Source organism: Gallus gallus, chromosome 4, assembly GCF_016699485.2.
Source record: "Gallus gallus isolate bGalGal1 chromosome 4, bGalGal1.mat.broiler.GRCg7b, whole genome shotgun sequence".
Lineage (NCBI taxonomy): Eukaryota > Metazoa > Chordata > Aves > Galliformes > Phasianidae > Gallus > Gallus gallus.
The window spans coordinates 69,753,397-69,776,465 of record NC_052535.1 but is presented as its reverse complement, the minus strand read 5'-3'; the positions used below and the strand labels follow the sequence as shown (position 1 = coordinate 69,776,465).

Genomic DNA, 23,069 nt, shown 5'->3' with positions numbered 1-23,069 from the left:
TTTTATTTTTAGGAACGCTTTTTAGATTATTTCAGGCATATTATAATTTCAAATAGAAGATACTTTTGTCAGCTAGCAGCATCCTCCCAGGTATAATTAAAGTGAGAAGTATTTGTAAAAACTTATTTATCAATAATTGTTGTTAACTGCATAATTATTCACTAGTTTAATTTCCTTCCTCTGTCAACCACTGAACAAAGACATTAAGACAATCAAGATTTTCTTTATCTGACAGAAGTCTGTGAAATCAAAACAGGATATGTCACATCAAATACATTTTATTTTTATAAAAGTAACGTAAGATGTTGAAAAGTACCATATTAATCTATATTATGCATATTCATGTATTATTCAAATGCATAAAGTAAAAGTGAAATACCTTCTTTTAATTTCTTCTCTGTAAGAAGCTTGGTTGAATTAGAAGAAACTTTGTATAGAAATTCACATAGAAAAGTGGAATGTGAAGAATCTTCAGAGAAGCCGCTTTCAAAACTGGTATCATAGTTTGGGAAATCTATTAAAAGACAAAGGAGTAAACAAAATATAGAACTTCCTCTACTATCAGTTGTAAATGCTTCTCCATGTACCTGCATATCTACAGATACACAGTTGCTCCATAAGATCCTTCCTTCAGAACAGATACATATTATAATTTTTCTATCTTTATAATTAAAGGAAAATTCTTACATATAAAAAAATAGTTTGCTTCAGTTACCACATTGCCATTTTCTACCACTGCTTGTCAACATAATCTGAAGATGGTTTTCTAGTGTACCATGCTAGATTTCACAAACAGATGATGATTCAGAGAATCACTGGGATTCTGCCATGACATCCTTTCTCTGAAGAGGAGGAACAAACACCAGCTCCAGCACACAGCAATACTGCCTTGGCTGAAAGATAGCAAGTTGAAAAGAAAGCCAAAAGCAGCAAACTTCTTTCTATAGCCTTAGGATAATTCTACAGCTTAACTAGGGAAAAACAACAAACGAAAAAAAAGATGGACTGTTCGATGGATTAAGAACTGGTTGGCGACCCTGCCAACCAGTAAGTGGTCCTTTGATGATCATTATGGTCCTTTTCAACCCAAGCCATTCTATGATTTTATGACCTTGTTTTCCTGAGCCAGTCCTGAGCCAGCAGTTTTCCACCATTCCATCAAAAACAATGTCATATAGGATAAAAATGACTTGAGAGGAGGAATTTTGGGGAAAATATCATCACAGACAAGTCAGGAGGACACCACTGGATTCTAGGTTTCTCACTCAACAGATTGAGCTTCTCTTCCCACTTCCCTGAAGGGATGCCTACTGGGTAAGATTCTCACACTCTGTTACCCCAACTGTTTCTCTCAGAAAACTTAGAAATTTCTATAGAGCTTTTCCATGATTTAATTTACTTGTGGCTGGCTGTATTATTCTTATTTTTGTGGTTAACCTCACATACTTTGCACACATTTATCACCGGCAGTCCAAAAGGATCTGTTGCTTTAATAAACTTCACTATTCAATAATCTAGCCATAGGACTTCTCACTGGGCATGGTCAAACTCCTCAAGAGTAATTGTGTGAGCCCCTTTAAAAGTGACAAGGCCAACTGTGTGCTGTTTGTGAATACGTCATTGTAAAAGTTCATACATTGAATGCAACCAGACATATAGCACCAAATTGGGCATCACTCAGAATCTGAGTTCAGCTTTCCCAAGCCCCTCTGATATCCGAGGAAAAGCTGGAACACAATACGGTTTATCTTCTGCCAAACTTCTCTGCCTTTTCCACGCAACATCCACTAAAAAAGAATTTGAGTTCAGCCTACCAAGTGCTCTTTGCAGAGTTGCACAAGACAATGGAAAATATGCTAATCCAGCAGGCATTTTGGACATAGCTAATTTCTTCTGGTACAAATGTGCGTGTGAACATTCAGTCCCAGACTGCTTCAGGTACTAGAAAATCCTTTAAAAAGGGAAGTTCAGGCACATTCATACCAAAAATTGATTTTATGGGTACCAAAAACTGATTTACTAGAACTATATTTTAAGAATATTTCAAGTGCCTGGAAAAAGTCACTGAGATCAGACCTGCTGAAATCCAAGGCCAATGTTTACTGCATGCTCCATGTTATAACAGCAGTGTGACCTGAAAACAGGTAGTTTTCTAGGATAGATTCTACTACAGGCTTAAGAAAAGAGTTGTAAGACTGTGCACAGTAAAGACAGATATCAATGTAAAAAACTTGTAAAAAAAAAAGCCTGATAAATACTTTTAATACATTTTTTTTGATTCTATGTACCCATTCTTCTTGTTAAAGTCTGATAATACAAATGGTGTATTTCCAAAAATTTCCAAAAAAATACAGATGGTGTTTTTCTGCTGTATTATAAATAAGCATATTGGGTTATGAATCACTGTAGACTTTATCACCATCTTTTGAGGAACTGAAGTTGATGTCCAAGTAAAATGAAAGTAACATACACGATTTAAATATGCAGTCTGCTAAAATACAATTAATGCCATGTTGCCTCCTCCCCTATACCATTATTGTTCAACTCAACACCATTCTTTTTCTAAATTTTGCCCTTCCTGTTTGTTCAATATAAAGGTAGAAGATCAAAGCAAAGAGAAAATATATCTTACCTGAGAACTTATTATGGTAGAGGAATTCCATTTGCAGTCTTTGTCCAGCTTTCTTGGCTAATAAATATGGAGTACTGTAAACAGGATCACCAGTAGCACACATTACATCAGCCCCACTGAACAGCAGCATCAGAGTTTCTAGCACATCTTGCTTAACTACAGCAGCACACAGGGCCTTATGTAGAAAGAAAATAAGAAGTATGTTTGAAGTAGAAAGTTGTAGGCAACAAGTACTTGTAATTTAAATACAAATTCTTTCACATTCAATAGATCCTCTTCATTTTCTAGTTCCATAAACACTAGGAATCAGCAGGAAACATGAATTACGGTCTAAATCTACAGAAAAACCCAGCAACAACAAAGAAGAAAAACACCATCCCAAACCTTGCAAAATTTTGCTGCAACTTGTTTCCCTAGGGCATGCTAACATGAATTAATACAGCTGTGGGGGCAATTCATTGTTTATTTATATGAAAAATCCTTTCCCTGTTCTCATTTTTCTTCACATACCAAACTACTAAGGAAAACTATTTATTGAAGACCTCAAATGTTTAACCAAAGAGACTAGATTTAATCCTTGAATGCTATTAAGAGAAAACAGGTTGAAATCATGGGTAGTTTTTCAAAGTCAAGGTCACAGTCAGTAAGACAACCATTCCTTAAGGTATCGTTATATGTTCTGACCTTCCTCAAGATTTAAAGATTTCATCACATCCTAGAACACCAAGTTCTTTTCTTTTTCCTATGCATGAAGAGAAAAACTTAAGAAATCTTTTCTTCTAAGATGTTCCTAAACCTTAAAACCATCAGTACTTTTGCAATTATAACAATCTACTCAATAAACATTTCTACAACTTAAAATGTATTTAAATTACTCTGCTAATGGATGAAGTTTTCCGAAATGATTAAGACAGAAGTCACTCAAAAATGTTCTAAAATTCAGCTACTCTAATAAACACATAGCATTCAGTAGGCAAAAGATATGGCAGATAGTTCAGCAAAAGTTCTATGATTATTTGGTAGAGACTACTTATTACATGGTAATTTCATGTCTCTATAGAGAATTCCATCATTACATTTCCCAGTAGTTAAATGATTAAAAACAATTCCACATCAAGAAAGACTTCAGAAAAAAAAAAAAAAATCAAGCTTGTAAACCACAAAGAGCTATTCTACTTCCTGTAGTCAGCAGTTACAGTACAAAAGTCTTGTATAACTGCTATCAATAAGTTAAATAAACCAAATGTTTTATTTTTCGAAGACAAATAGTTCCCCATAATGGCAAAAAATATTTCATGATTCATATGAAATGCAGAAAACCTAAATTCAAAATATGCAGTGAGATAGTCATATATTTTGGCTGTGTTTCAAAAGTGGCAGTATTTTAAATACCTTTGCTTTGACTTATATATAGTAACTCCTCTAACATGTTTTTGCCACAATACTTTTTTTTTTTCTAGTTCATAGTATCATAGAATCCTTAGAGTTAGAAGGGAACTCTGATGGCCATCTAGTCCAACTCCCCTACGATGAACAGGAAAACACAGCTAGATCAGCTTACCCATGGCCTTATCCAGCCTTGCCTTGAAAGTCTCCACAGACAGGGCATGAACCACAACGCTAGGTAACCTGTTCCAGTGCCTCACCACTCTCACTAGTTCAAAGCACTATAACCTTCAAATGATAACAGCCTCCCCACCATCTCTGTATATTCTTTGAGACAATTTCACTAATATGTAATTGAATGGATTAGCTTTGTAAAATATATGTATTTTTACTCCTCCATATTCAAATACCTTAAACAGTCATGACTGAAATCAGTAGATAGTACAAGTCAGTCAAATGGACAAAAAGCTGTGCAGAAGTGATAATTAGCATTTTCCACTTAACTGTAGGCAATTTACTTGTGTTATTTGTGCAAAAGGAAACATCAGAACTCATATTTTTCACCATTTCATTAATTTTAGCTTATTTCATTTTCAATTAACTACAAGCCACTATGAAAGCATGCATGAGCTACTGCTGATAACACCAAATCATCTAACATACTGGAATGATAGATGTCAGACATATAATACATTAAAAAACATTAAGAAGGAACGTGAAGAACTAAAGTGGGAATTTTCATCACTGAAGTGTTCATTTAGAAAAAAAATGAAGATGTGTATTTATTGATCACTCTGGAGTACTTACTACAGGTACAGCATAGGCACCATTATTTTCTACAAACAAACTGGAAAAGAAGTGATGGAATGACTCCTGCAAAGGCTTCCCTAGCAGGAGTTATTCAGCTCTGCAAAGCTTGTCCATCAGGATTTTGAATTTGTTTCCTCAGCAGTTTAACAGGATTACTAAAACACACACAAATACAATTCAGTACAAAAGTTATGGTAAGAGCTTATTAATTCTGATATTACCTTATTTAATTGTTCTTTGGTTTTGTAGGGAAAAGGTGTTTTCCTGAATTTTCCCTCTTTGTATTTTTGTGTAATGAATGCAATCCTTTTCTCTGCAGGGGCATCCATGTGCAGCTCTTCATCTGGAGGAAGATTTCCTGCCCAAAAACTGTTCGCTCTCTTATTCCCAATGATGATAAAGAGCTGAATGAAGTTAAAGAGAAAACAAATATCATGAATGACTCTAAATAGTTTTCAGATGCTATAAATGAGGGAAAAGAATTGAAGAGCAAATTGCCTGCCGAAGAGTAACTGGGAAAGGCTTCTGTTTAATATGTTCATCTATAAATTAATAATAAAGCCAACGTCATAATTTTCCAGCAATAGCTACTACAATTCACAAAGCTAACAGTCACAGTGCTTCAGTAAATATTAGAAAATGCCAGTAGAACGTTAGAGAAGACTAGCACTTGTTTTAAAGAAAATACCGATGACTCAACTCGCTCTAACAGCACCACTTCTAAACAGTCCAAACACCTAACCTGGTAGTGAGTTTCCCTTCTTCCCTAAACCAATATTGCACATCACGACAACTTTCCAGAAGCATTTATGTTGCTTTTCTTATCCCCAAACCTAGGTGCTTGATGCAGACAGTTCTTAAAGTAAAATATTTCAAATGACACAAAAAGGTACAGTACTCCCAGAAAAGTTTGATTTACAATAACAGAGGCATATTTTTAGCAGCTCTGCTTTAAAACTTCTTGTAAGCAAAGTGAAAAACTCTTATTCACATGGTTCCTTCTCAAAATAAGAAAGGGTTAGAGTAAGTCAACGTACCTCAATTAGTTCATTGCTCCAAATGCTGGCATCCATTTTTAAACTCCTGACCTTTGAATCTCTTGGTCCTAAAGATCGGTGCTGCCCTAGAAATCCAACAGCATTTTTACTTAATTAAAAAACTTAAACTAAGTTAACTCTTCTCCTGAGCTAAAAATGAAAGCAGATCTATTCATCATTTAACAATTTATTTTTAAATATAAAAGCACAAAAAAAAAAAAAAAAAAAACCCACCACAGAGAAAGGAGAGGAAAGGGATGAAAGGGAAAAAGAGAGAGGGATATGGATTGCACGTGGCACAGAAATAGCCCTCTTCAGGTTATAAGTTTGAAAGACAAATTTTGTATGTTTGATAATTAATAAACAAAGGCTGTTTCACATAAAATACTTTGGAAGAGTTTGTTTTGGAAACCAGATCTAGAGGAGTTAAAAAGCATTTCTCCACATCTAATGCTTATGCACATATTTAAATATAAAACACGACAGAACCAGATTTTTCATACTATCTGAAAATGCTATCCCTACTGCCAATAAAATATGACCTGATGGAATAAATACTCCAAATTTATGTGCTGCAAATTGTTATCTTTTAGAATGCAGCAATGCAAAAGCAAACCATTTCCCAAGAAGTGCTAGTGTGTCTTGATTTCCACTAATTGTGGAGGATTATTCATCTGTGGGAAACCAATCACCATACAGACTGTCATTTATGCATGAAAGTGTTTTAGAATAAGAATGCACTTGGTATTAAAAAAAGTTATATTCATTTTTTTGTTTGTCAAAACTTCCAAAGGAATGGCACTTCAAAAATAAAAAAAGCCAATTCAAGGACATAAACAGATATGCAAATATGACATTTTGTAGAACCCACACAGCCTCCCATTAATTACTCTACCTGCGCACTTCTTACAAATGACAACACAGAGATTGATGGATGCCCAATCAGGATTGGGAGCTTTACAGTCAGCACAGCTCCTGTTGGATTCATTGAACCAAATCTTCTCAGCTACTTCATAATCAGACAGAGTTTCTGCTATCGATTGCTGCAGTGCTTCAATCCAGTCTTGTTTCTCTCTTTCTGATTCTGCTGTAAAGCTGAAACAATTGACTTTTCTGCATTATTGATCTTTATTTTAAAGCCCAATTAAACAGAACCTGTAGTCTCTTATTTATTACATTTATATCTGAAATCTCTGTGAAAAAAAAATATTCCACTACATGCATATAAATGGAAATTATTTTTTATTTTCACCAGTGAAAAGTCCCTCAGTCTTTGTTTTATCAATAAAAACACTGCTAGCATGAGCTATACAGCTTTTATAACATTTGTTATGTCCGAGTTACTTTCAATATTTAAAAAAAAAGTCAACAACACACCGAATGTGGCCTGATTTTTTCAAAAAAGCATAGAACAACCTCAATAAACTTAATGAGTTACTAAAGAGTAAAAGCAGACATGTCACCTAACAAACAAAAATTACCTTCCTTTTAAATTGATCCTTTTGTGAAATAATAATAAATGACCATCAACATGGTGATGGCTTAGAGAAAGTCAAAGATCTACTTATCTACCAACTAGCCACAGACATAAATCATTGATAAAGACTAACTTGTTCTCGAGGTCACTGAGAATGAAAGAACGTTGCTTGCATTTCAGCCACCTTTCTCAAGATTAACACTTACGAACATATACATAGAGAACAAAGCAGTTTCTTCTTCTCCTGCATTACTAAAACTTCACTAAAGAAAAACTACCACATTTAAGAAAAAAATTAGCATATACTTTTATTTTCTTAAAAAAAATCATTATAGGTCACAGCATCAGCAAAAAGAAAGTTTTGTACCAATTTCAATGGAGGATTTTTACAAGGGATGGTACGTACTTAATTCTTCCCTTTAAAAATAAAATCCTTAATATTAAATAAATGTAGGAGGATTTCACTACTGTAGTTTATCATACAGATAAAGGAAAGTTTTCAAAGTGAGTTTTTATTTTCTTCTGTCTTTACATAAAACAAAAAAAAATGGTGACAAAAATATGCATTTGTGGACACTGGATGTCTAGTTAGGGAGATAACAGATGAAGCACAATGTTAAATAGAAGAAAGAAAATTCCTCCATTATTTGATGGGGGAAAAAAAAGTGTGCATTCTTAAAAATGTTCTAAACTAGGTTATGTTAGTACCATACAAAGCAAATTTTTTCAGCATATTAGTTATATGTATATTTTGTACTTTAGTAATATTAATAACATTACTGATATAACTTAATATAAAATATTACTGGTAATAATATTGAAGATCTCACCTGAAGCTTTTGTAAGGAGTAATTATTTCAAAAGATGGTTTTGCAGCCCGATCCACTTGTTTTACATTTGCCACATTCATAGGGATTAAGGTAATACCAAATCCTGTCTTAAAGTCCTATGGAAAAGGTAATTAAAGTTTGAGCAGTTATTATTCAATAGCAAACATGTACAGAACAATTAAATCAGCACAGTCCAAAAATCCAAGAACTGTGATACAAATTTTGGCAACAGCATGCAGGCCTCCTTCTAATTCATTAGGGGATAAATGAATCTATATGAAATTATGTTCAAACATTATACTTCACTTCTAAAATGACCTTGTTTGATTGTTAGAAATGCAGTGTAACTACTAATAAAGAAAAAAATGTTAAACAACTACATGAAATTGTTGATGGAAATGGAAGAATCTATCTTAAATCATGGTTCAGTTTTATAAAAATTATCTGGCCACTAAGTCCTTTTCATTGACAGTAGTTCTGTCTGCTTTAAATAGACTGATTTTAAAAAAATAATTACAACTTTCTCTTAAATCTTCATTGCTCATGCTTCTGCTTATACGAACTAAGCATCTCAAGCACTTCTTCAAAAAAAATTCTATACAACCACTTAAATGGACTAGGATTTACTAGTGGTCTAACTCTTCACATGGTTAGTTTAAACCAATCACTTTTCCCACCATGAAACAACATACTTAAAAATCAATCTTGCATTAACACAGACAGGAAATCACAGCCTCTCTTAAACAGATATTTTTGAACTACATTGACATATTTCTGATCTATTTTGGAAATCACTGGTATTTCCTTCTGAAACTAGTTTACATGGTCATCTAAGGTCAGTCATCTCATATGTAATTCACAAGAGGCAATGGGCACACGCAGGAGTTTTCTTCTGACCATCAGGTAGCACTTCCGTACTGCGCGAGTGGCTAAGTACTGGCATGGGCTGCCCAGACACATTGAGAGATCTCCCTTTGGAGATCTTGAGGAGGAAGCAGGACTTGGTTTCTGAGCAACCTCAAAGGACTCAAGCGGACCTGTAGGGAAGGGGGGTGGGAGTGGACCTCCAGAATTCCCCTTCCAACCTCAACCGTTCTGTGGTTTCTGGGAATATTAGTGTAATTCTTGGATACATTAACTGCATCAGAAACAAAACCAGAAACTACCTCACTCAAGCCCTTACCATCTGCAACATGCTCATCTTGTTACCTCTCACATAGCATGCAGCTGAGTGTGACCTGAAAAAATATGCCAGACTACTTGAGGGGAATAACTTCAGCAGAGATACCTGCCTGTGAAGAAGCTGTTTTTCTAGTAAAAATTTACCCAAGCTGGCATCACCAGCAATTTTCTTTTCATGAGATTTTCAAAGTTTATAACAGCATTAAAGCTCACATAGAGAGAACACTTCAAAAAACTTTTCATTTCATTCAACTATTTCAAGGATGAGCAAATAAAAAATATCATTTTTAGCCATGACTGGTAAGACTAAATCTAACAGAAGATACAAATAAGAGTTCATGCATTTCAGCATAAAAAAAATATAAGAAGTAAAAACTTCGCAATAAGTACTCAGGATTAGCCACTCTTCACATAATTATTTCTTAGATATTTCTTTCCTTTACTCTCATATCCTACAACAAAGACATTTTTATTCTTCCTGATCTTCCATCTCTTTCTCCGGCAGTTTTTCTTTAAAACAATGGTTTTGATGCTGACATATCTGCCTTAGAAGAGAATAGAGAGCTTCGTGAAGCCTACACAGTCTCTAAGTCATCCTCAAAGACTGGTTCTATGGGAAATGACTGGGCAGAATAATCTGTTTTAGAGCATGAACTCGACAGCATGCTCTGCAGCAATGAAGCATTCAGACATGACCAGTGAGAAAAACAAAAGCATGAAATAAGGTTTAAAAAAAAAAAGAAAGGGATGGAGGACAGAAAAGTATAGCAGCATCTTTAACCAAACAAACAACACAGAATGAAAAAAATAACCTTCAGCTTCCTAGAATTCAGTAGTTTGTGCTTCTGAGATGTAAATTGGATGGTTTCAATTATGTCTATAATTGGTCGTAAAAAGTCCAGATTTTTAAAGGACAGATGAGACTATACTTGTATATTAACAACATCACAACACATTCTTTATTAAATAAGTGCTGAATGACTGCCAGGAAACATGATTTATTGCAGCTGAATATACTCTTTGTCCGGATTAGTTCTTTGAAGGAAAAAAAAAAAAGATGACTGAAATAGGAACTACCATATTTAGCCAGATCAAAGTTCACCTAGAACAGGGCATCCCTTTAAGCATTTGCTACTGGCAACTGTCATAAAAAGAATGTAAATAAGAGAAGGTACATCCTCATCTTCCTAAATAAGCTTCCAGCAATCTAGGGACTTCCAGCTCAGAAAGCCCATGAACAATTAGCTACAGTCAAGCAATCACACTTAATAGCCATTGACAGCCACATCCTCAAGGAATTTAAACAAATGCATGCTTTAAGGCCTCCTCAGCATACTTCATAAATTTCCTAAATGTCAATCATGCAAGAAAAAAAAGTACTTCCTTTTGAGGAACTGAACTACGCTGTTGGAGAAAGTACTTATCTACCTATTCCTTACTATTCCATCTTGAAAATCTCTCTCCTGTATCTCCTTCAGTCTATCCTATTTCAAGCTCTTTTCAATGTCCTATGCAAAGCCGCAAGGGTGGGGATGTCAGAGGAGCAGGAGCAACCCATTCTTCTCACCACCCCAGCTGCCACTGCCATCCCAGTCCTTCTGGCAATTGGGCAGCCCACTTGTTGCCCTCACTCAGTCAGCTGCATCCAGCAGCACCCTTTGAGCAAAGAGAAAGTACTCTGCAGATATTAGAACTCACACACATTCGCTGTAATTACAGTCACTACTCAGACAGCAAAGTCTGAGTATGCAGAACTTAGCAAGCACTCAGAAATGAAATACATTGAGTTCAAAATCTCTTAGGAGGCACACCCACCCTCCCAAAAAACCCTCCAAGTCAGTCAACAATCCCATTGAAAAATAACTATTCTCACATTTTAAATTCAGTAACTGTGTAAGAACTCAACTGCAGCATGAGGAATGTTGGAAAGGTTAAGAAATTAGAAGTGAGGAGTGTGATTTTCAGAACTGAAGGTGGTGGAAAATTAACCAATTTCATCTGTACATTAAAGTGAAGTTATTTCTGTAATGGTCCAAAAAAACCCTTTTTGGTAACTGTCCACTTGGCTTAAACCAGGCTTGGCGAGTGACAGGTACACTGGAATCTAATTTTCACGGTTCAGAATTATATGCTTTCAAGAGCGCAGTCTTGTTCTCTCCTTCAGACACAGAAGTGGGAATTGGTATAGGGAAGAAAGAACTGCTCCACTTCGAAAGATAAATTCATTCATTTTGAGTGCACAGGAGGACAATAGGGCCATTCAAGCACTATACAAAATGTACTGGCAGCAAGACCAAGCTGCATCTTTTCGGAATACGAATTGTTTCACTCCTACACACTGAAAGCTCATTGTTCCAGAAAGATTCAACTGTGTAAGACTTTCTGACAAACAAAGAAAAGTTTATGATTCAAAAAATACAGAGAAAACGTTTTTTTTTTTAAATATACATAGAATAGACATTTAAGATACATCCCAATAAGTTTGAGCAGAGGTTGAAAAAACTACAAGAGTTTCTATAAAAATTTCTTAAAAATGATCATAGATCGAAGGTACTCACTAAACAGCACAATAAGCTACAGGCTAAAAATATTAACAGGGAGTGTAGCCAAATATGTGGAAAGCGCTGGCTTTTCTGATAACCTGTTTTTCCTTTCTAAAGGAGGAATGATTATAACATGTGATTCCTGTTGTCATTATCATCCTTGTCTGAAATACACAAAATCTCTGAAAACCTAGCTGTACCTAAACTACAAAAATATATAACCTAATTTTTTAGAATACATTTGAAGTGCATATATAAACTGCATAGCAGTGGGCTAAACAGCTTTCTGTTATCTTTTCATTGGCAAAACCTACAGTTTTTATAGAAAATTTTATAGGAGGCTTTATTAACATTTCTTTGATTCCATTCCGGATGAGATTCAAGAAGTTTCAGAATTAACCTATTTTTCTACTATATCACCAGCTGCATTTTATAGGCTTAGAAATATACATGGAGGATAATGAAAGCTTAGCCACATTTATGAATAAAATCAGACAACTACATCTAAAACACGGTTAATTTTCAGAGTTGCTGAGCACTTACAACTTCTGGTATGTTGCCTTAAAGACAGGCCTAGGCATCTTATGCAATTCTTATACAAATGTGGGATCGGGGGGTTACTCCTCTGGCTCTCAAAGAACAGGCTTTCTCTAAAAAAATCACTCTTCTTCCCAGAAAGTCTAAGATTTGATCCTTTTTGTTCCATTCCAGACACATTTGCAGAAGTAAAACTTGGTCTGGTACACTTGTTATCTAAAATGGTCAGATTAGAATTCACCCAAACATAGATCTAGAGCTGCTTTTACTTTTTAGCAATTTTATTCTTGTTTTGGAGTGCTCAGACTTGCAAGAATCTAATATTTCCACAGTATACAAGTTGATTAAAATAAATACTTTCTATGGTAAAGCAACACAAAACAAAAGCAAACAAAAAAAAAGTACAAATAAACAATCAGCATAATTACAAGTTTACCATTTCTTGTCACCTGAAATTCTTAGAAGTAACTCCAAGTTTTATTTTAAAGGTTAACTACATTATTTTTACATCAGAAATATCAGTGTATTTTCATCTGAGGTTTTTGCTACAGAATTAAGGGGATAGGAGCGACAACACAGAGAAGGAAAACTGCTGCCATGATTTAATGAGAATGTGTGTGTGTGTGTGTGTGTGTGTGTAATACACTCTGAAGTATGGAACTCTTTAGAACAGAAATAGTACTGATGTATGCTGAGAATATCCCACTTCTGGAAATTGCTGCATCAGCTGAGTGTCCACAGTGCTCAGCAATTTTCTTTCAGTGAGATTATGGTCCCTGTTGGTCCCTGTTTTTTTTTTTTGTTTGTTTGTTTTGTGTCTTGTTTTTTTTTAGTGTTGTTGTTGTCTTTGGCTGTTAGATCTTGGGATTGTACATTATCCTGCAGGAAAAGATGAGGTATGCATGTACACACACATATGTCTATGACACCAATAGTGGTAGGAAATGCAATAAAATGCTTCAAGAGAAATACACTTCATATTTACATGTACGTATGTGTTTATTTATGCACACATTTTTTAAGCAATATTTTTTACCATCCTACTACCCATTTTTAAAAGGCTCGCCCATATCTGCAACCCCACCCTTATCCTACTCTTCATACACAAAAGACTTTGACATTTAATCACCGGTCCTCTGATAGGAGTTTCAAAACATGACCCCATACATTTCCTTGAACCTATTCTTGATATTTGCAAGAGCTCTTCAGGTTTGCTTTGAGGAAGCTACCACAGAGTTTGTGACAATTAAACTAAGACTTATTTCTGAAAGACCTGAGAAGTCCTCTAATAATTGAACATGATTTAGACTTATCCTTCATTCTAGACCCATGTCACTTGATTCCCTTCAAACAGTCAAATTATTCCACAGAGATTCAATGCCAGTAACTAGAATCCTTCAGATAAAGCAATCAGCTTTCTTCCCTGTCTCCCATAATTGGAGGTACATAGTTCAGCCTTTCTAGTTTGTAAGGAAGGCTAATTTCTCCACCAGGTGGGAAAAAAATGTTACCATTTTAATAAGAAAATTAAGATATAAATAATTATCAGAACCTGAGAAGCAGTGACTAGTAGCGCAGAAATTGCTTTGATGATATTAATGCTTCTCTCCATGGGTTTATATTGATCTCCTCTACTTTTAAACCACACTTAACCACCCCATTTACCTGTCATCCAGCTTTTCAAATCTTTAGAAACTTATGTTCCTTAACACAGAAAAGAAAAAATCTTTATACACAAATTTTAGATGATATTTAAACATCACGGGCTGGAATCAAAACTGCCATGAGTAAATACAGATGTACTCTTTTATGGTCTTCTTAATGAGGTCTCAAAACCTCAATGAAGCATACAATATATAATTACACAAATAAGAAAATGATGTTAAAAGAACTTGAAGTTTGCCAACTTGAGTTCTGATGAGCAAGAAGATGTTAAAATTCAAGTTGTCTGTGCACGTTAATTCTGTAGCTTTTGCACATCTATTATGATATCACTTTTATGTTCTTAACTAAGCAATCTGTTAACTAAGCACTGTCCCATAATAGAACAATTTGAAAATGTTTTTGCATTCAGAGCCTGAATCATTTTGTAACAATGACCTGACATCAGTAATTTGAAAGGGTAAAAAAAACAAGAAGAAAGCAAACAGCAAGAGTAAGAAAGGACACCTCAGGTTAGCTCTAGTCGGTGCCACGAACTGTTGGTCTGCTTGCAGTGAAGTGTATTGGATATGCTGCTGGAGTACAGTCCACGTTCTCATTACATTATAAAGAAATCTAGTATATATATTTTGAGATGGCTGTATGGCACAAACCAATGCATAAGAATTAGAAACAATTAAGAGATTACGTTCAAAAATTAATTCATGAATAACATGTTCAGGTAGCTACACTCCTAGATGTAACTTTTCATTCAAGTTACACATACTTATCCACTCATTAGAAAAGTAATTCAGAACTCTCACTTCGGCAGCTAAATGTCTGAGTTTTGCAATATCAATACAATATTAAATCACTTGATTCTGCATTATCAGCCTTTGCCTTGATTGATGTATGGGATGGATCTAGGACATGTGAAGATGAAAGCCCCCTTCCCATACAGACTACAAAAAAAAAAAAGGACAGTCACATAATTAATGTGACTGAATGCTATCCTGGAGAGTTAGCTCTTATCTTTGCCTATTTCTATTCACTGTAAATCAAAAGTCTTAGCATTCAGTCATTTCACTGTACATTTTTCATTTCTTAGTACCTGACTTTATGCTCTAGGGTTTGATTTGCAGAACTGCCAAGCAACTGGAGCTTCAGCTGAGACCTATGAATACAATACATAAAACTATTCTGCTGCAGGAAAAAAAAAATAGAGAATGCAAAATATATAGGTACTTGAATCATTTACTCTGTTTTGCTGAACTGTGTTCATATGGAAGACAATCATGTTCCATTACCTACAAGGAACTGATGGAAAATAAGTTATCATTGTTCTTCAAATAGCCAAGAAAAATAATTACTAATCACATCACCTTCTCTGATGAAAGATTCTTTAAGACACTTTTCAACAATATGCAATAAAATGGCAGAGGTTGCTTCATGAAATGAAATTACAATGATCAAACAGTTAAGTAAACAATCTACAACTGAGGTGGTAAACTCATGTAAGAAAACAGCATGTTATGGTATCCATTGCACAATAATTATATAAATGTAACTGGATGAAATAAGGCTTTAGAAACAAGCCCAGTTTTCTCACTTTTAGAGTGGGTGTACAAATCTGTAATCATGGTAATCTTACTACACACAGACTTTATTAGAACTTTCACAGGTTTTGAGCTCAGAAATCCCCAATGACATTTATATAATCATGGAACACATCTCCTTATCTAACCCTGAATATCTTTTTCCTCTAGATACATGCTTGACTTCAAATTCAACATAATAGCAGTTACCAAAGATTTCAAATCTTTACAAAATTTAAAGAATGCAAGCCAGAGCAGAGGATGCAGACTCTAAATTTCTCCTCACTTTTTCTCTCTGCTTCCATAAGGAGAGGCTTTAATGTGAGCTCGCAGTGAAATAATACGATACAACCAACAGAGAGATGTTCAAACTCAACAGCTACCAGTAAAGTGTACATAAAATCAAAAGCTCCAATTTTAGTCCTCAAAAAATGAGACAAGATGATGAAAATGAAGAGGAAAGCAAAAACTGTAATTCCAAATATTCACAAATTTCTCACCAGTGCTGAAATGCTGAAGAACTACGGAAAAAATATCCATCCTGCATCCATGCCTTGCCACTACAAATAATCTGTATGTATGCAATTTAGTGACAGACCAATAACCTTTTTGTCACTTCTGAAACCATTTCCGTGAGCTGTTGCATCAGCATATGCAGTTGAATTTTAAGTAAAGTTGGATATTTTGTCACAAAGCAATTGGAAGTTATTACTGAAAGGCAGAGTTCATGACTTAAAGGTACCATGGCCATTTGCATCACTGCTTAGGAAAAATACAGAAAGGACCAAATTCAACTATTCTAGAGTTCAGAGTTGAGCTGAGATGTAGAAATCATTACTATATTTACATGCTTGCTTTGGCTTGCCATTCAGTCTACTAGAAAAGGGACAGAGCCTCACATCTGAGGCACACAGGACAGAAACTAAACATCAAAAGCAAGCTGATTAACACTGCACACAAAAACTGTCTTGTTATCTTCCCAAATATATTGACAGACCAAACAGCTCTCTTTGCTGACAGCTCTGTTCTCCATGTAAAAGCTGACAAAGACTCAATTTGACCAATTACACCAAGTCCCTTCCAGCAGAGCTCCTCCTCAATGAGAAGTCTGATGAAGAATCAACATCCCATTAGCTGACAAGTGCTCTCAGCTTTTCTTCTGCTGCTTCTAGAAATTCCACAAGCTGATGTAGAGATACTGCAGCTAAAAAAAGCACCTAAAAAAAATTAAAAGCTTATCATAAGCAAGAGCTGCCTCTCTTCAAGGCTTTCATCACTAGTCTTATTCCAGTGGCCACTTATAAGAGCACAATCTCCTTGTCTCCTATTAGTAGAGACAACCACGTTCATTATGATGTACAACTCCTAACACAGGAAAACCCATTCCATTTCAAACTTCATTTCTTGCTACTTGCTTTACACATTTTCCACCCCACAGGTATGCCAGTTTAACATAAGCAAAGCCTATTATTACTTGGAAAAGGCTCAATTTTCTTCACTTTTATAGCTTAGCCACCTGTCCCTGATATTATTTGTTTCTTTGTTTAGCTGAAACAGGTATCCCTGTAACCACCATCTCAAAAATCTCACACAGTTTTAAACACCTCCCCAGAGCACTGCCTGTTGACACAAAGACATTTTTAAACATCTTTATTACTAATAAAATTTTAAGTAGCCATCTGGACTCTTCTTTAAAAGACAGAAAACCTACTTGGAAGATTTATCAAGACTGTTCTCTGGAGACCACAAAGGTCTGTATGTTTTAGAAGAATCATGTACGGTTATGGTTTTCTGAATTCACATCTTTATAATTCTTTTGTGAAGCTTTATATATCCACCAAAGATCTTGTTATGTATTCATAGTCCAGACAACTGCTAACAAAGTGTTTGAGCTTCTAAAGAAAGTACAGACTGTGAACATTTCTGTGATGTTTTAAAAGTTAGAACAGTGAAAAATTGATTACCCTCTTTATAGATTTCTGTACAGTTGCCACCGGACAATAGAGAAAACTGGTATTATACTCCTTCCAGCAAAAATCTCCCCAGTGAACCAAGAAAAATCTCTGAACAACAGGGTTCCTGTTTTCCTCTAAATTTACCTGTGGAGATAAGCTTGGATGATATTGAATAGTAAAAAGTAGTACTAATCAATCGTAAGTTTTTTACTGACTAAAAGCAAATAGAAACGTATTAAGTCATCCCTATACAAATAAAACCAATTGCTTTTTAAATAAAGTGGACTCCTCTTTTTGTAGAATAAAATGTAACTCTCTGATATCACAGACCACGTGTAAAAATAATGCATATTTCTACATTAATAAATATTAGCAGAACTAGTAACATTTCCTGATTGAGCTCTGATTTTCCTAACGGACTTGAAGTTTTCCAAAGCCTCTCTAATTTTCTTTCATGAAGTTAATCACCGGTTTACACAGTTCAAAAATATTTATGGAAATAAAGAAAGTTTCAAAACTTTTTTAAAGTACCATCTAAATAGGATCAACTATGAAGGGTATTTTCATATCATAAAGGAAAAAAGTTTGTAGCTATATCCCCATGAATTCCAAATATACCTCATTTTATCATAGCTAGATCACTGCTCAATTTCCCTGATAATGTTAATAAAACTGGCAGCTCAGATTTCTGATCCTACCAAACAGAAAGGACCTGTGAAATGATGCAAATTGCAAGAAAACACAGACAGAAAAAGCCTTATTTAGAAGCATTTCAATAAAATATGGAGAGCTCTGGATTGAACTAACAGGACTCTTTCCTGCTAGGGAGATTTTAAGCACCTTCTGCTCACACAGCCATGAAGTGAAAAGTTGCCCTTTAACAAGTGACATTATGATCTTTGGTTTAAGACAAAAAAATAAACTAAGCAAAGCATAAGTCCACACAAAAACTTTTGTCCAGATGGTTTCAATTATCACCTACTTAAAAAGCATCCACCCCAGAGAAATGGAAATATTAAAATCCATTCCAGTTCAAATTTGAAGTAAATCTGAAGTTCAGATACTTTTGATATCCGAGGAAAAAGACAGTTTTTCTTCTTACGTAAAAATGTAAGTAAGCATTTAGTAGCAGAACAGTATTTTGAGTATGTACACATACTTTGAAGAACACGCCTGTGGAGGTACAGACATTTTCTAGAAGACAGTTTAAAGCAGAAGCTTCCTACTGCTGTCAGTCAGAAACCTGAGGGGACCAAAGTAGGACTTGTGAATTCTTTCCACTTCTGTGATTTGCTCTAAAACAATGAAGGGACTAAAGCACCAACAATTTCACCGTACATACTGCCATGCCCAGACCAAGAGAGGGCTGCTGCTGTAACAGCATCAGTGCTGCATGGTAGTTCTTGATATCCAAGAATCTTCCCTGTCAGTCATTTCAGCATTTTCTCACTCAGAAAGACATTTTTCTTGCACTTAATTTAATAAAAGTAATATACGTTTATATTCATATCTATGAATACCTAGGAAGCACTTGATTTTTTGTAAAGTAAAATGATGAATGGAGACAAATATAGCTACTGTTTAGCAGATATTCATTCCTATATTTGCCCAGGCCTTTTGTCATGATTGTAATGATTCCACAAAAAAAAAACAACAACAACAAAAAAACAAAACAAAAAAACAAAACAAAAAAAACCAACCCACACAGTTAGTATAAAAGTTATACGTCAAAATAAGAAGTTCCACAAATCAACACAGTTTGCAAATAAGTGATCTTTTCATTACTTGTATACTGAAATAGCCATAGGATAAAGTGTTTAGAATTTACTGAACTCTTAGTAAACCCATCCTAAACACTGAAGTTCATTATGAGGACAATAAAACGAAGGTCTAACACTAAAATATTTGTTTTGTACTCACATTTCAGGACTAGGTCTGGAATTCATAGTCTTACTGAATCAAACCTAACAGTCTAAATCCTTAAGAATATCAGCCTTACCTAATTCAGACATTATGAGCTAGAACATTATATAAAAATCAAGTAAATTTAAGTTTGCAATGAAATCATTTTCTGTTAATGAGAGATATAGGCTAATATCCAACGGAAGAATGCAACTGTACAGATAAACACTGAGCAATCCCAAAGTAACGAACTAAATTTAGAACAAAAAAACAAAAACCACAACACATTCCTTTCCAATAACACACACATTTGTACTACAGACTGCTAACAGGTAGAATATGCCTTCTAGGGTTAACAAACAATCCCCATTTACCACTTCTACATTTATCTTTTTTGTATGTGCGTCACTGAGCTTCCCCTTGACACATGATGAACTGTACGAGAAGGTCTTACAGGATCCAGAATAAGCTACAGCCATGTGGCTCCCTTGTAGCATAATGATTCCACCTGTCTCCTACACTCCTTTCACTTCTCAGGTCTCCCGTTCCCATCCATTTTCTTGTACAAGGAGTAGATAAATCTTGCTCATCTGAATTTTAAAATAGACTGAAAAAGCAAAACTTGCCAAGAGCAATATTAACTCTGTTTCAGTGCACATTCTCAAGGCGATGGAATGGGGGGGTTGATCACTACTTAAACAGTTAGTATGAGACCATTAGTGTACTCTGAGTAACATAGAAAATAAAAGCTTCACTTTCATATTCTGTAAGTTTACAAAGTTCACTTTATCAATGTTCTGTCAAAACAGCCTTAAATATAATGTGTATTTTCTAATTACAGCATATTGAGATATACATATATTACTACATTCTGATAACTGAAGATTACTTATAAATCAGATGTTAATGAAGAGCAGCATCTACAGCAGCCATTTGTTCATGGTAACAGCCAAAAACTGAAATCCTCAGCACTGATTCACAGGCTGATCTAATAGCAGCATCCTGACCTAGACACCAGTAAACTGAACCACTTTGTACACAGGGAAGCATAGCTCAGAAAAAGCTGTTATGTCTCATAACTAAAGAGGCAGAGGTGCATCTTGTCATACAGAAATTGCATCAAAATTGCAAAGGCATGATCAGGATAACACTAAAAAAGAACATAAGTGGTGAAAAAAAAAATCTAGAATTAGAAAGATAAAATTGCTCCACTTCACAATATTCAGACCCAGCAGCAGCATTTTGTACCAGCTGTGTACACTAGCAGGGAGGCTCATAACATGTGACAATGATTTTTGAGAACAAAGTTCTTTAAAAAAATAATTAAAAAAAAAAAAATCGGTCTGTGTTAGGAAAGATGGGCAGCTGCAATCTGCAAACAAACTGAAGCCAGGAGGAGGTATATTTTCCCAGCAGGACCATACCAATTTAAGAAACTAGGACAAATTCAGGAATGGAACAAAATACTGGACCGAACAGAAACTCTGGCAAGACTGATGTTAATGGCAAAGTTTCAGATGACATTCACAAAGCTGGAGATTCACTCCAGGTATCTGTGTTACGATCCTACAGGCATCAGCTTTCCTTAAACTGCCCTGCAAATACTGAAAATGCATCTTTAACTTTTCCATTTACATCAAAGGACAATCAGCTTGATCAAAATCTTGATCAGACCTCTTCAGATTTATATCAAAACACATCTGCCCACAGTGTAGGAGAATGAAATGTGGGTCTGCAGATGAAAGAAGTGTAGAATTAGAAGACCTGAACTGTCAGCACCACAGAATCATGTAGAACAGCAATGAGATGTCTTCTGCTTTTGTACCTGCAGCATATTCTATTAACCTACATTTTCACTTCTCCCTGTAAAATACCTGCTTGAGTCAAGAAAGATATACTTGATATTCCACGCTTCATCAGTGAGAGAAGGCTGTAGAAATAAAGCCTCTAGAATGCAGCTTTAGATGTAACACTTTCACTCCCATACTACCATCCCTTATTGAGAACATCAACAGACACAAGTTTCACATTTAAATGCTAACTGTACCCGTTGACCATATGCAAGTGCAAAGATCTAAGATCACCCTCAAACCCAAGTTATACGTACTGCATACTGCCACTGCATAACAAAAAGAAAAGACTAAGAAAGTCACGTATCACGCTTTCAGTTGTAAAAGGAAAATGAGAAATCTGTAAAATCCTAATACACATGTTTACAGAGCACACAGAAAATACTCAGAGAAACAGCTGATGTGTCTATTCAGTGTGAAATAAGTCCTTTCTAGATAAGTCACAAAAATGTCAGGTTTTTCCTCCGCATGGCTTGTTGATTTTAAGCAAGATAAGATGCTAGAAATTCCCTTGCTTCTCCTTGTTAAGAAAAGAAATGCAAGCTGAAACTCACAACCTGGAAGTCAGAATCCAGCTCCCACCCGGGCACTGCTGATGACCAGTCAGCACTGTTTCCTTCGCTTCTCTTATGGCTACTCAGAGGTCTAATGAATTTTGCCTTGATCAGTTTCTCAACATTCGTTATGACCCCTATCTCCTGGCTCATCACTTTTCTTGCAGCCCAGTAAATTGGCAGCTGCTCAGTTCCTTCAGGGGAGAGATGTGAGAGTCAATTGTAATAATGGGCTGCAATTACTCCTGTGTTGTAGGAACTGAGCTGCTGTTGCTGACTGCTGTCATTTTGTCCGCCTTTGAACTTCTTTATGACCCCATGGCAAGGAATTACAGCCCTTGGCTGGAAAAAACATCACACCTCTCATCATCACACAGCATCCCACAGAGCCTCTGGACCAAGTGCCAGACTGGCTGATTGGGGAACAGGAAGCAGAACACAAAGCCACATTAATTACACTAACACAGCCTGCTGCTTCAAGACCTTTTTCAAACCTTGCTCAGGTACCTTTAATACAATGCTGCATACAGCAGCCTACTGACTGTAGGCATGTGTAAATGTGGATGAACGCAGTACGGTGAATAGAGATTCCTCTCTGTCTAGACAGAGTTTGGAAAGCAGTACAATTTTAGAACACTTGTCAGTACAAGAGACAGACAGACAACAGTTTTGCCATAATGAAAACAGAGTCACAGCAACCAAACAGCAATAAAAATTTATTCAAAATAGTGTAACTTGCCTGAAACAGAAAGAAATGACTGTGAATTGTAATACTGTCAAATACTAGATAATATAATCCCAAGAAGATTGAAGAAGTCAATTGTATATCTTCAGTTCAAGTGTACAAAGGTACAAAACAAAGGTAGCTCTATAGTTCCTCAAAGGCAAAATAATAGAAATAACTGAATTGATATCCTCAAATTGTGTATGTCATCAGGCATCACTTAAAAAACAAACCAGACTCCTCTACTTCATATTTCCTGGATCACAGCTATCCATCTTCCCTGTTATTAAACTGAATATATGCTTTCCTCAGTCACTGCCGAGTTCTGTTCTCATGGCCCTCCAGCTGTCTCACTGCCAACTGCTTTGGTAACCTTTAGACCTTTGTTACCTTCACTTAAGGTCAAATTCAGTG

At 35.4% G+C, this 23,069-nt stretch overlaps 1 protein-coding gene across 4 annotated transcripts in view; it reads right to left on the bottom strand.

The window, feature by feature from the left end:
• ARAP2 (ArfGAP with RhoGAP domain, ankyrin repeat and PH domain 2) overlaps positions 1–23,069 on the bottom strand; it is a 134,006-nt gene that overhangs the window by 55,223 nt on the left and 55,714 nt on the right. For all 4 annotated transcript variants that reach the window (XM_046940684.1, XM_046940685.1, XM_426346.8 and 1 more), the window contains 6 exons: positions 8,173–8,288; positions 6,761–6,960; positions 5,866–5,951; positions 5,050–5,232; positions 2,633–2,807; positions 380–514 (listed from right to left, as the gene is read on the bottom strand). In XM_046940684.1, coding sequence (XP_046796640.1) covers positions 380–514; positions 2,633–2,807; positions 5,050–5,232; positions 5,866–5,951; positions 6,761–6,960; positions 8,173–8,288 — 895 coding nt within the window. The remainder of the gene's footprint in view (positions 1–379; positions 515–2,632; positions 2,808–5,049; positions 5,233–5,865; positions 5,952–6,760; positions 6,961–8,172; positions 8,289–23,069) is intronic.